Source organism: Nerophis lumbriciformis, linkage group LG15 (genome assembly GCF_033978685.3).
Source record: "Nerophis lumbriciformis linkage group LG15, RoL_Nlum_v2.1, whole genome shotgun sequence".
In the NCBI taxonomy this organism is placed as follows: Eukaryota; Metazoa; Chordata; class Actinopteri; order Syngnathiformes; family Syngnathidae; genus Nerophis; species Nerophis lumbriciformis.
Window position 1 is genome coordinate 16,839,841 of NC_084562.2, and position 15,361 is coordinate 16,855,201.

Below are 15,361 nucleotides of genomic sequence, written 5' to 3' on the forward strand. Positions count from 1 at the left end.
CATATTTTGCTAATTTTAAGCATATGAGACGCATTCATTTAGAAAACGCATCGTGACGTTGGATTTTTTTTCAACATTTATTATTACCAAATGCAGATTTTATGAGAGCCAACAAACATAATAAAACATAACTTACTTTACAATGTCTGCTGTCATTAGAATGCCAACTGCTAGGGTTGTATATATTTCCATTTAGATGAAGAATGACTCGCAAAAAAAAAGGGGGGTGTTTTTCTCGCCATTCCCGGGTTTAAATTGGCTGCCAAAGTGTACCAACTCGTCAGAATAAGTCCTCAGCCTTCTTCTATCCAGGTGAGAGGCATGATTTATGATCTAGTATAAAGTTTGTCGAGAAAGGAAACGAGGAAGCAGCTGATCAGTCGATCATGTCAACATTGGCACGCGAGCTCGTGATCACGGTGCCGCTATAGTAGTCTACGTTAACGCTTATAATAAAAATATCACTAATAGTTGGTTAATATTCAGGTCACGAAATGTAAATTGAGTATTGTTGGCGCTTTTTTGATGGTTATTTATTGGGTTTTATTAGCGGAATAGAGGACCTCCCATTGGCTCCGCTGTCAGCGGACTTTTATTTACGTTTTCAATGCATTTAAACAAAAATAAATCCGTTGTCATGATTGTGAACGACAGGCAAAATTCCCCCCAAAATGTGCCGTTCCCCTTTAACTCAGGAGCACAATACATACAGCACTTTAACCTACAAAACAAAAGTTAATGCAACAATTTGTGCTGATTATTTTCCAAATTAAAATGAGGAAATCAGGATTAATGAGTACAATGAGCACATTTTGCGGTGCACAGCTTCTCGAAGCGGGGTTTGAAGCATTACTTGAGAAGCGGGGGGGCGTATATTGTAGCGTCCCAGAAGAGTTAGTGCTGCAAGGGGTTCTGGGTATTTGTTCTGTTGTGTTTATGTTGTGTTACGGTGCGGATGTTCTCCCGAAATGTGTTTGACATTCTTGTTTGGTGTGGGTTCACAGTGTGGCGCATATTTGTAACAGTGTTAATGTTGTTTATACGGCCACCCTCAGTGTGACCTGTATGGCTGTTGACCAAGTATGCTTTGCATTCACTTGTGTGTGTGAAAAGCCGTAGATATTATTTGACGGGGCCGGGACGCAAAGGAAGTGCCTTTAAGGTTTATTGGCGCTCTGTACTTCTCCCTACACCCGTGTACACAGCGGCGTTTTAAAAAGTAATACATTTTACTTTTTTAAACGGATACCGATAATTTCGAAATCTATACCGATAATTTCCGATATTACATTTTAAAGCATTTATCGGCCGATAATATCGGCAGTCCGATATTATCGGACATCTATTATGTCCATGTTTTTGAAAGATGTGGTAGGTTTTTGAGTGTGCTGACGCCCTCAAAATGGGTTCTAGTTGGCAAAAAAATAAATAATAGCAAAAAAAAATTGCCTGGTTAGATATTATACTAATTTGCTTTTTTACCTACATTATAACACAACGCTAAGATGTGGATGTTTAGTTAAAAATAGTTTAGCACATATTAATTGAACTTCATTGTATTGTTTTAGTCTCTTTAATAACACAATGTATCAAAGTGGCACCTGGATCCTTCCTTTTTTCTGTTTGAAAAAGTTTGGACTGTATTAAACAAAATGCATATATATTTTTCCCCTGTAGCCTTGCATATACTGAAACCGATTTAGCTGCTATAAATTAAATATTGCGAGCAGGGCTATTATCGTGCACTTTGTTGCTCTCACCTTTCTGTCATGCCCGTCTTGACGCTGCCGGTGCGACCCAGGGCGGACAGGGTGTCCTCTCTGTGGGTCCCGTGTGTCCCGTGGCCTCCTCCCCCAGCGCTGCCCAGGCTCATGTCGATGGACTCGCTGCTGGTGTGCATGCTGCTCACAGAAGGGTAGCCCATGCTGCTTGTGCCGCCGTGCCCGCCCAGCGTGCTCTCCCTGCTCTGGGCAGAGGAGCCGCTGAACGTGGTGCCCCATGTAAGACTGTTAGAAGGCCCCGTTGAGGAGTAGACTGAGCCGGGGCTGGAGGCCTGTGAAGGACACAGACAACATTGCATGAAGTAAATGTATTCTTTTAGAAATAACATGCTCTGCCATGTTGACATTTTTGATAGCAGTCAGTGGTTCTCAAAGTTTTTTTTACCCAGAACCACCTCAGAAAAAATTGGGCTCTCCAAGTACCACCATAATGACCAACATTAAATTACAGTAGTGTAGTAGGCCTAAGTATTCATTAAAAACAAGATGTTAAAGTACCAATGATTGTCACACACACACTAGATGTGGCGAAATTATTCTCTGCATTTGACCCATCACCCTTGATCACCACCTGGGAAGTGAGGGGAGCAGTGAGCAGCAGCGGTGGCTGCGCCCGATAATCATTTCTGGTGATTTAACCCCCAATTCCAACCCTTGATGCTGAGTGCCAAGCAGGGAGGTAATGGATCCCATTTTTATAGTCTTTGGTATGACTCGGCCGGGGTTTGAACTCACAACCTACCGATCTCAGGGCGGACTCTCTAACTGTTTGGCCACTGTACCATTACACACAATTTGAACAGTAACACTGTGTTTGAATATAGTAAAAAAAAAAAAAAAAAGAAAAAAAAAAAGAATATAGTAAAATAAAACACTGTATTTTAATCAAGTGATTCTTTGGCGTACCACTAGGTGGAGCCCACGTACTACTAGTTTGGAACTCACTCTTTTATATCTGGCTCTACGGTTTGCACATATGTATTGAGTTTAATTTACTGTATAGTATTAAAGTTATTCCTAGTGATGGGTCAAACGATACTGAAGCACCGATGCCTCATGAAACATGAGGAATGATACTCTGTGCCTCGAAGCTTCGACGTGTGTATCACTTTAAGGAAAAAAATATCTGACTGATACAGCTGCTGAATCATTTGACTGCGAAGCACAAAACTGTGTTTATCCAGAAACACAGAAGTCGCGATAAATTGGAGTGGCATGCCTCGTTTGACATCGGTTTTCGTCACCTTAATTGATCTAAATGGAACTAAGAAAAAAAATCATAGGGACAAATTCGGAAGAGTGACATTATTTTTATTTATAGTAATAAAGTAATTTATTTTTTCTTGTTGACTATTTGGCTCTTTGACAAGAGTTGCATATTTCATATTCCTTTCTGCGTAGCTATTAGTTTATATATATATATATATATTTTTATATATATATATATATATATATATATATATATATATATATATATATATATATATACATATAAATATATATATATATACATATAAATATATATATATATATATATATACATACATATAAATATATATATATATATATATACATATAAATATATATATATACATACATACATATAAATATATATATATATATATATATACATACATACATACATACATACAGGTATATATATATATACATATATATATATACATATAAATATATATACATATATATATATATATATATATATATACATATAAATATATATACACACACACATATATATATATATATATATATATATATATATATATATATATATATATATATATATATATATATATAAATATAAATGTTATTTGCAGGTCAAATGTACTGCCTTTTCTAATCCAGCAAATGGCAGATGACAATTGCGAAACATCAACACAGTATCAATGATGTGTCGATACAGCTAGTGAGTGTGGCATACACTCATTGAGGCATCATTTACCCAGAACTAATAAGTGCACTCTAAAATAACAGGCCTGTTTATTGATTACTTCATGAACTGAACATTGACAGGTGTACACTTTGTTTTAAAAACAAAAATAACAATAAAAAAAAAAAGGTTCACATTGGGATTAAAGAACCAACTGACCAAAACATAACATTATCTTCTTATGTTGTTACTTCATGATTCATTCACACCAATTCTGATTTAATGGATGCATGATTTATGATAGAATACACTTCCAGACCTGTTGTAAAATAGAGTCAATCTTCCTCTCCAAGATTAGAGATTACAGTCCAATACTACATTTGCAAAACCAAGTGGTTTACGCTTTTTCCACTGATTAATGGCTCATTTTTCATTTGAAAAAAAACAAAACCTTGATTAAGTTATGATAGCTTTAGTGAAGCTCATGGAAATACATGTAAAATAACTCCTGAAACACAAATGTCAACGACATGGCAGAGCTGTGATTTATAGAAAGCTTCCACATCCAACCAGTAATTGCAGAAATTGTCAGCAGAGACATGCTGTCACCAAGTTAAATAAATATACATCACAGCCCATAACAGTTCCCAGATATGACGCAAATATTTGAGCAGCAGATGCCAATCTCACTGTTTTTGGTACATCATTTTTTTTTTTTCGTAGTGAGCCCTGCCACAAAAAAAAAAAGGGCCATCTCACCTGCTCGCTACCGAGTGTCCCTGTGCCGGATCCTGTCACTCTGCCCCCAAACATGGGGCTGAAGGTCTCACTGTCAACGCCTCCCAGTCCTCCGTCGGGGGACTCGATCACTGTGGTCACATGACTCATGGTCGCATGCGGGTTGGAGATAACGGTGGAGTTTTTCATGTTGTCAACAGTGGTGACTGGACCCTGTTTGTTGCTCTTCCCACCAAACAACCTACAGATAAAACAGGCAATTAATTGGTCATAAATACGCAAAGTACGTCAAAGAACTTGAAATAAGATTTTTCTTTTTTGCTGTCGATGCACTCCTAGAGTTAAATATAGGCTATGAGGAGTGGAGATGCGATGGGCAAGCACAGACGCATGAAGCCTCTTTGAAGAGTTATTACTCCCTGACATTAATGAGGGCACAGCGCTAAGGTAAGATTCCTATAACCCCCACCCACACCCTCCCTCAACGCACGGCCAAGGTTGAGGTTTGGAAGCTGATTAGTTGAACTCAAGTTGAGTCTATGTTTTACAATTACCTCGTTTGACCCTAATGAGTGAAGGCGTACAAACAACATGCCCACACATGTGAGAATTACGCAAAGCTCCAACAGCAAGAGAGCAAGGAGAGTCCACTCAGGGCCTGATCTACTAAAGCACATGTGTCAAACTCAAGGCTCGGAGGCCAGATGTGGCCCGCCATGTCATTTAAATTGGTCTGTCACGTCATTAATGTGTTCCCTCACGTCATTTAAAGTGATTTGCCACATCATTTAATGTGGTCCATCATACCATTCAATGTGGTTTGCCACTTCATTCAATGTGGTCCGTCACATTAATTAATGGGGCACGCCATGACATTCAATGTGGTCCATCATGTCATTTAACGTGGTCTGTCGCGTCATTAAATGTAGTTTGTCAAGTCATTATTGTGGCCCGCCAAGCTATTCATTGTGGTCTGTCACGTCATTTAAAATGGCCCGCCATACCATTCATGTGGTCCGTCACGTCATTCAACATGGTCTGTCATATCATTTAATGTGGTCTGTCACATCATTTAACGTGGTCTGTCACATCATTTAAAGTGGCCTGCCATGTTATTCAATGTGGTTCGTCACGTCACTTAATGTGGCTCTCCAAGTCATTCAAGGTGGCCTGCCACATCATTTAATGTGGTCCGTCACGTCATTTAATGTGGCCCTCCATGTCATTCAATGTGGCTTCCCACATCATTTAATGTGGTCCGTCACGTCATTTAATGTGGCCCTCTATGTCATTCAATGTGGCCTGCCACATCATTTAATGTGGTCCGTCACAATAATTAATGTGGCCCGCCATGACATTCAACGTGGTCCGTCATGTCATTTAACGTGGTCCGTCACGTCATTTAAAATGGCCCGCCATGCCATTTATGTGGTCTGCCACATCATTTAACGTGGTCCGTCACGTCATTTAAAGTGGCCCGCCATGCCATTTATGTGGTCCGTCACGTCATTCAACATGGTCCGTCACATCATTTAATGTGGTCTGTCACATCATTTAAGTGGCCTGCCATGTTATTCAATGTGGTTTGTCACGTCATTTAAAGTGGCCCTCCATGTCATTCAAAGTGGCCTGCCAAATCATTTAATGTGGTCCATCACATTAATTAATGTGGCCTGCCATGGCATTCAATGTGGTCCATCATTTCATTTAACATGGTCCGTCATGTCATTAAATGTAGTATGTCACGTCTTTATAGTGGCCCGCCATGCCATTCAATGTGGTCTGGCAAGTCATTTAACGTGGTCCGTCATGTCATTTAAAGTGGCCCGCCATGCCATTTATGTGGTCCGTCACGTCATTCAACATGGTCCGTCACATTATTTAATGTGGTCTGTCACATCATTCAATGTGGCCTGCCATTAAATGACAGGACGAACCACAATGTGGATTTGTCCTGTCATTTAAATTGGCCCGTCAGGTCATCCAATGTAGTCCGTCTCGTCATTTAAAGTGGCCCTCCATGTCATTCAAAATGGCCTGCCACATCATTTAACGTGGTTCGTCCTGTCATTTAATGTGGCCCGTGAGGTCATCCAATATAGTCCGTCACGTCATTTAATGTGGCCCTCCATGTCATTCAAATTGGCCTGCCACATCATTTAACGTGGTCTGTCACATTAATAAATGTGGTCTGTCACAATAATTAATGTGGCCCACCATGACATTCAATGTGGTCCGTCATGTTATTCAACGTGGTCCGTTGCCTCATTAAATGTAGTGTGTCACGTCTTTATAGTGGCCCGCCATACCATTCAATGTGGTCTGCCATATCATTTAACGTTTTTCCGCCATGTAATATATTTTGGTCCGTCACGTCATTCAACATGGTCCGTCACATTATTCAATGTGGCCTGCCATGTCATCCAATGTGGTTCGTCATGTCATTTAAGTGGCCCGTCACGTCATTCAATGTAGTCCGTCACGTCATTTAATGTGGTCTGCCACATCATTTAATGTGGTCCATCACATAATTTAAAGTGGCCCGCCATGCCATTTATGTGGTCCGTCACGTCATTCAATGTGGTCCGTCACATCATTTAACGTGGTCTGTCACATCATTTAATGTGGCCTGCCATGTCATTCAATGTGGTTCGTCATGTCATTTACTGTGGCCTGTCACGTCATTCAATGTAGTCCGTCACATCATTTAATGTGGCCCTCCATGTCATTCAATGTGGCCTGCCACATCATTTAACGTGGTCCGTCACGTCATTCAAGGTTGTCCGACACATCATGATTGAGGTAAATTACATCATTTAATGTGGTCCGTCACGCATCACTTAATGTGGCCCGCCATGTCATTTGTAGAGGTATGCCACATTATTAAATAAGGTCTGCTACATCATTTAATGTGGTCCGTCACGTCATTTAAAATGGCCTGCCATGCCATTTATGTGGTCCGTCACGTCATTCAATATGGTCCGTCACATCATTTAATGTGGCCCGCCATGTCATTCAATGTGCAAACGGAAGCTAGCTAGATGGTTAAGATATCTTGCAAGCTTGTTTCGATGCTCCTGACATCTCCCCGTCCTGCAACTCAGCGTTTCGACAAGGGGAACGGCGAGTACACGTGGCTGAGGCGCGCATTCAACAAATTTAGTCTGGATTTTTTTTAATATTGATATTTCATTAAAAAAAATGCGGCCCTGATATTCTGACACAAAAATTAACGTTTAAAAACTGCAGAATCCCGCTTTTTTGTGTAACTTTTCACATGCCTTTATATGAAAATAACTTCTTCAAGTATGCATGTTTTCACGTCTTGAGCACAGTAAGTGCAGCCTATCTCTCATGAGTGCATCTGCAGCGCACAAAAAAAAAAGTGGGTTTCATTGTGGGATAAACCGCATCCCACAAAAATGCCTATAAAAAGTGGTACATGTCCTCGGCTTGTTTGAAAACATAGCAAATCACCACAGGTAGGAGCATGATTACATGAACTTGCAATAAATGATCCAGTGTCTCTATTGAGAAAGCCGAGTAGCACACGCAAAAAAAACCTAATTTAAATAGGGCAGTCTGCACAAGTTATGAATAGCACATGCAATGTTGGTAGATTGCACTCAACACATACACAAATGTACACACAATTTTGTAGATTGTACACGCTGTTTAACACATGCTATTTGCAGAGGTGGGTAGTAACGCGCTCAATTTACTCCGTTACATCTACTTGAGTAACTTTTGGGATAAATTGTACTTCTAAGAGTAGTTTTAATGCAACATACTTTTACTTGAGTATATTTATAGAGAAGAAACGCTACTTTTACTCTGCTACTTTTATCTACATTCAGCTCGCTACTCGCTACTAATTTTTATCGATCTGTTAATGCACGCTTTGTTTGTTTTGCTCTGTCAGACAGACCTTCATAGTGCCTGCGTTTCAACAAATACAGTCACTGGTGACGTTCACTCCGTTCCACCAATCAGATGTAGTCACTGGTGACGTTGGACCAATCAAACAGAGCCAGGGGTCACATGACCTGACTTAAACAAGTTGAAAAACTTATTCGAGTGTTACCATTTAGTGGTGAATTGTACGGAATATGTACTGTACTGTGCAATCGACTAATAAAAGTTCCAATCAATCAATCAAAAGTGTGAAGGAAAAAAGACCCTTTTTTATTTCAACCGTACATCCTGTCAAAAGCCTAAAGACTGACTGCACAGTTCCTGTCTTCACAATAAAAGTGCCGCTCCATCGCGCCTGCGCTTTCAAAATAAGAGTCTCCGAAAGCCAGCGCAAACAAGCTAGCAAGCTACGGAGTTTGCCGCCAATGTATTTCTTGTAAAGTGTATAAAAACGAATATGGAAGCTGGACAAATAAGATGCCAAAAACCAACCACTTTCATGTGGTATTAGACAGAAAGGAGGAACTTTTTTTCTCCTCTATTTGAAAACGTGGACGTTATCAGCACTACTGTCTGATTACAATCAATGCAAGTCATCAGAATCAGGTAATACACCAACTTATATTCTTGTCTTCATGAAAGAAAGGAATCTATATGTGTTAAACATGCATGTATATTCATTAAAACACCTTTAACATGTAAACGGCAAAATAAATAAATATAAATTATATACTGTATATATCAATGTATGTATATATATATATATATATATATATATATATATGTGTGTGTGTGTATATATATATATATATGTATGTGTGTGTGTATATATATATAAATATATATATATATATGTGTATACATATACATATATATATACAGGTAAAAGCCAGTAAATTAGAATATTTTGAAAAACTTGATTTATTTCAGTAATTGCATTCAAACGGTGTAACTTGTACATTATATTTATTCATTGCACACAGACTGATGCATTCAAATGTTTATTTCATTTAATTTTGATGATTTGAAGTGGCAACAAATGAAAATCCAAAATTCCGTGTGTCACAAAATTAGAATATTACTTAAGGCTAATACAAAAAAGGGATTTTTAGAAATGTTGGCCAACTGAAAAGTATGAAAATGAAAAATATGAGCATGTACAATACTCAATACTTGGTTGGAGCTCCTTTTGCCTCAATTACTGCGTTAATGCGGCGTGGCATGGAGTCGATGAGTTTCTGGCACTGCTCAGGTGTTATGAGAGCCCAGGTTGCTCTGATAGTGGCCTTCAACTCTTCTGCGTTTTTGGGTCTGGCATTCTGCATCTTCCTTTTCACAATACCCCACAGATTTTCTATGGGGCTAAGGTCAGGGGAGTTGGCGGGCCAATTTAGAACAGAAATACCATGGTCCGTAAACCAGGCACGGGTAGATTTTGCGCTGTGTGAAGGTGCCAAGTCCTGTTGGAACTTGAAATCTCCATCTCCATAGAGCAGGTCAGCAGCAGGAAGCATGAAGTGCTCTAAAACTTGCTGGTAGACGGCTGCGTTGACCCTGGATGTCAGGAAACAGAGTGGACCGACACCAGCAGATGACATGGCACCCCAAACCATCACTGATGGTGGAAACTTTACACTAGACTTCAGGCAACGTGGATCCTGTGCCTCTCCTGTCTTCCTCCAGACTTTGGGACCTCGATTTCCAAAGGAAATGCAACATTTGCATGGTTGGGTGATGGTTTGGGGTGCCATGTCATCTGCTGGTGTCGGTCCACTCTGTTTCCTGAGATCCAGGGTCAACGCAGCCGTCTACCAGCAAGTTTTAGAGCACTTCATGCTTCCTGCTGCTGACCTGCTCTATGGAGATGAAGATTTCAAGTTCCAACAGGACTTGGCGCCTGCACACAGCGCAAAATCTATCCGTGCCTGGTTTACGGACCATGGTATTTCTGTTCTAAATTGGCCCGCCAACTCCCCTGACCTTAGCCCCATAGAAAATCTGTGGGGTATTGTGAAAAGGAAGATGCAGAATGCCAGACCCAAAAACGCAGAAGAGTTGAAGGCCACTATCAGAGCAACCTGGGCTCTCATAACACCTGAGCAGTGCCAGAAACTCATCGACTCCATGCCACGCCGCATTAACGCAGTAATTGAGGCAAAAGGAGCTCCAACCAAGTATTGAGTATTGTACATGCTCATATTTTTCATTTTCATACATTTCTAAAAATCCCTTTTTTGTATTAGCCTTAAGTAATATTCTAATTTTGTGACACACGGAATTTTGGATTTTCATTTGTTGCCACTTCAAATCATCAAAATTAAATGAAATAAACATTTGAATGCATCAGTCTGTGTGCAATAAATAAATATAATGTACAAGTTACACCTTTTGAATGCAATTACTGAAATAAATCAAGTTTTTCAAAATATTCTAATTTACTGGCTTTTACCTGTATATATATATATATATATATATATATATATATATATATATATATATATATATATATATATGTATGTATATATATATATATATATATATATATATATATATATATATATATATATATATATATATATATGATATGTGTGTGTATGTTACTCATCAGTTACTCAGTACTTGAGTAGTTTTTTCACAACATACTTTTTACTTTTACTCAAGTAAATATTTGGGTGACTACTCCTTACTTTTACTTGAGTAATACATCTCTAAAGTAACAGTACTCTTACTTGAGTACAATTTCTGGCTACTCTACCCACCTCTGGCTATTTGACAACTGACGTAATTTTTAGGTGTGTGCCTACCTGCGTAGTGTGGGCGATGAAACCTGCTGTCTTCCTGTCAGAGGAACAGTTGCTGCTCCTGCGCTCCTGAGGTTGTCGGTCTCTGAGACCCCCTTCTCTCGATCGGTCTGATTCGCCAGCGGACCGACCGAGCCGTTGGCCTTGGCAATGCTGATTGCGTTTTTCCCATGTGAGGTCACTGAGAGAACGGCGGCCTCGATGCTGCTGGTGGAGGAGCGGTTGCCATTGCGGGCGACCGAGCCTGAGCGGCTAGGCCTTGGGAGGCTGCGGTACTGCAGCGTGGAGCGGGCACTGGCGGGGAGGAAGCCGTCGTCGTGGTGGCCGAGCAGCAACCCCCCATCCTGCCCACCTGCCTTTAATCCTGCCAGTGAGCGTGCTCCGGATTTGGGAATTTTCCCCAGGGTGGCCGAGCCACTGGTAATGGTGGCCCCGCTGGCGGTTACCATGGTTACCATGCCATGGCCCTGCTTCTTGAAGCCGAATGTGCTCGTCGGGGTGCGGGAGGCATGTGTCTGGTGGTCAGAAACAGTGTGCGCGAGGGAGCTGGGAGTCGGTGTGTGGCTGGTGGACATTGATTGTTTCTTCGCTTCGTCACCGCTGATGCGTCCTGCATCAGAGGGCGATCGGTGAAGGCCGTTTGAACGTGGAGAGAGACGTCCCTTCTCTGACACCTTGATATCATCCGTTTTACCTGCAGGACACACAGCAGAAAAACTCAAATGACTTGTGTCTACTGCAGGCTGGTGTTATTAGAATGTAATCATTCATTAGTACTCAAAGTGATGCACTGTAGTTAGTAGGGGTGTCCCGATCCTATTTGTCCAAAAAAAAACAAAAAAACAAGTATCGAATTATATTGGCTTGAATCATATTTCTTGTGTTTTAGTGAAGTCATTAAAAGATGGTAAACAAAGTTGACTATAGGCTACTAGGGAGCTCTGAGATACACAGCAGCTAAGCACACAATCGCACACAAGCTATTTATACATAATGAGGGTCCTTAAATTGAACAGTCAAAACAGCACGATAGTATGAAATAATTAGAGTTTCATATTACTTACAAATACAAAGTCTCCAAGGCAGAAAGGCATTATAAAATGTCCAGTAAGAAACGTGTCCGCATCATTCAATTTACTGAAATTTACAGCCACAACACTGCAAAAACTGAAATCTAAGTAAGATTACATATCTCAAGTAAGGGTGATATTTACTTATTTTCTGTCTGATAAGATAATTCTTCTCACTAAGCAGATGTTATGTTAAAGTGTTTTACTTGTTTTAAGGGTTTTGGTCCTAAATGATCTCAGTAAGATATTACAGCTTGTTGCTGAGATTTTATGACCTATATTGAGTAAAACATGCTTGAAACTCGAATATCAACTGCTGCAAAGCTGTGTCATTAACATTCACAAGTATAAAACTACTTTTTTAAAGTAATAATTTCTTACTTCAAGCATGAAAAAAAAATCATGATGCCGAGCGCTTATCATTATGTCAAGATAATGGCACTAGCATTTACTTAATATAAGAATATTTTTCAACATATTGAGCAAAAAGGTCTCTTTTTTCTATCAAGAAAAGTGCACTTGTTATTAGTGAGAATATACTTATTTTAAGGTATTTTTGGGTTCATTGAGGTTAGCTAATTTTACTTGTTTTGGAAAGTCTTGACAAGCCGAATTTTCTTGTTCTATTGGCAGATAATTTTGCTTAGTTCAAATAAAATACACCTAATTTTTGTATTTTTCTTTCTTGTTTTTGAACACTAACTTTTTGCAGTGTAAGAGGCGCCAAAAACAATTACCATCTGCTTCGACCTAAAGACAGCTTAGGTCCATTCCATACAAATAGTAATAAATAGGTTAGTGATTTGTATACCTACCATTGGTCTCTGTTTCACTTGATCAAGCCTTTTCTAGCATTCCACATTGCAAAATGATAGAAGTATGTATAATCCGTGCTGACATGGTAGTGGATCAATAATGGTATCAGTCGAATACTCATGGCTCTGATATTAGTATCGGAAGTGAAAAGGTTGTTTTAGCACACACCCTCGTAATTGATTTAAAAACAAGCTCATGAGTTAATAATAATCATTAAAAGCATACAGTGTCACCTAATTCTAATCTGTAAAAAGGCATAAAAACCTTTGAGGATTTTAAACAAATATATATATATATATATATATATATATATATATATATATATATATATATATATATATATATATATATATATATATATATATATATATATATATATATATATATATATAGAGTACAGGCCAAAAGTTTGGACACACCTTTTCATTCAATGCATTTTCTTTATTTTCATGACTATTTACATTGTAGATTGTCACTGAAGGCATCAAAACTATGAATGAACACATAAACACAAAAGGTGAAATAACTGAAAACATGTTTTGTATTCCAGTTTCTTCAAAATAGCCACCTCTTTGCTCTGATTACTGCTTTGCACACTCTTGGCATTCTCTGGGTGAGCTTCAAGCACACCTGTGAAGTGAAAACCATTTCAGGTGACTACCTCTTGAAGCTCATCGAGAGAATGCCAAGAGTGTGCAAAGGGTGGCTATTTTGAAGAAACTAGAATATAAAACATGTTTTCAGTTATTTCACCTTTTTCTGTTAAGTACATAACTCCACATGTGTTCATTCATAGTTTTGATGACTTCAGTGACAATTTACAATGTAAATAGTCATGAAAATAAAGAAAACACATTGATTGAAAAGGTGTGTCCAAAATGTTGCCCTGTACTGTGTATGTATATATATATATATATATATATATATATATATATATATATATATATATATATATATATATATATATATATATATATATATATATATATATACACACACATACATATGGTAAATAAACTTGTTGTCTTTCGCTACGACATCAACTGAATAATAACAATTGACGCACACAAAACTAAAGGGTACCATGAAAAATACTAATCAAGCTTGTTACCTGAACTGTGGGTTTTGGGGGTGACTGAACTTGTGGTGCTACTGCTGCTCTTGGTCCTGGGGGAAGTCACCCCCACCTGAGTGCTCATGCCTCTCCTCCAGGACCCTGTGTGAGACACGGAGGGGTTCTTTCTCCCCGATCCGCCCTTGTCCGACTCATCTGAGACATCAGAGGGGTTACGGCGGCTCCACTTGGAGCCCGACTCCATTTTGACCCCGCTGTCCGACCCTCCGTCTGGCCTCTTCACCTCGTCTCCTGACCAGGCCTGGTGCACCGTTGTGGAGACCGAGTGCTTCTCTGCATCTGTCACGGGCTAAGAACACACACATAAAACATGTATGATTTAACAGGATTCAACAAAGCGTCTTCAGGAGACGTTGCTCACTTGTCCACTAAAGCATCAACACCTGCAAATTATAACTTGAGGAATCCAAATCTTAAAAATAGAAAGGTAAACATTTTTCTATTTCTTTTTAAAGCTGTACACAGATGTATAGCAATTGGTTAGTGTCACATGTCAATCTGACTTCCTCACAGTGACTCATTTACAGCCAAGGGGACACCGGTGGCGAAGGTCCGTGGAGCTGATTACATCCATTTTTACAAACCCCGTTTCCATATGAGTTGGGAAATTGTGTTAGATGTAAATATAAACAGAATACAATGATTTGCAAATCCTTTTCAACCCATATTCAGTTGAATGCACTACAAAGACAAGATATTTGATGTTCAAACTCATAAACTTTTTTTTTTTTTTTTGGAAATAATAATTAACTTAGAATTTCATGGCTGCAACACGTGCCAAAGTAGTTGAGAAAGGGCATGTTCACTACTGTGTTACATCACCTTTTCTTTTAACAACACTCAATAACCAATTGGGAACTGAGGAAACTAATTGTTGAAGCTTTGAAAGTGGAATTCTTTCCCATTCTTGTTTTATGTAGAGCTTCAGTCGTTCAACAGTCCGGGGTCTCCGCTGTCGTATTTTACGCTTCATAATGCGCCACACATTTTCAATGGGAGACAGGTCTGGACTGCAGGCAAGCCAGGAAAGTAACCGCACTCTTTTTATACGAAGCCACGCTGTTGTAACACGTGCTGAATGTGGCTTGGCATTGTCTTGCTGAAATAAGCAGGGGCGTCCATGAAAAAGACGGCGCTTAGATGGCAGCATATGTTATTCCAAAACCTGTATGTACCTTTCAGCATTAATGGTGCCTTCACAGATGTGTAAGTTA

At 39.2% G+C, this 15,361-nt stretch overlaps 1 protein-coding gene across 1 annotated transcript in view; it reads right to left on the reverse strand.

Moving 5' to 3' along the window:
- Positions 1-15,361, reverse strand: part of nav2a (neuron navigator 2a) — a 260,418-nt gene that overhangs the window by 55,861 nt on the left and 189,196 nt on the right. Inside the window, exons 13-16 of the mRNA XM_061974799.1 lie at positions 14,124-14,436; positions 11,130-11,820; positions 4,432-4,651; positions 1,761-2,053 (exon numbers count right to left, since the gene is read on the reverse strand). Of these exons, the coding sequence (XP_061830783.1) occupies positions 1,761-2,053; positions 4,432-4,651; positions 11,130-11,820; positions 14,124-14,436 (1,517 nt within the window). The remainder of the gene's footprint in view (positions 1-1,760; positions 2,054-4,431; positions 4,652-11,129; positions 11,821-14,123; positions 14,437-15,361) is intronic.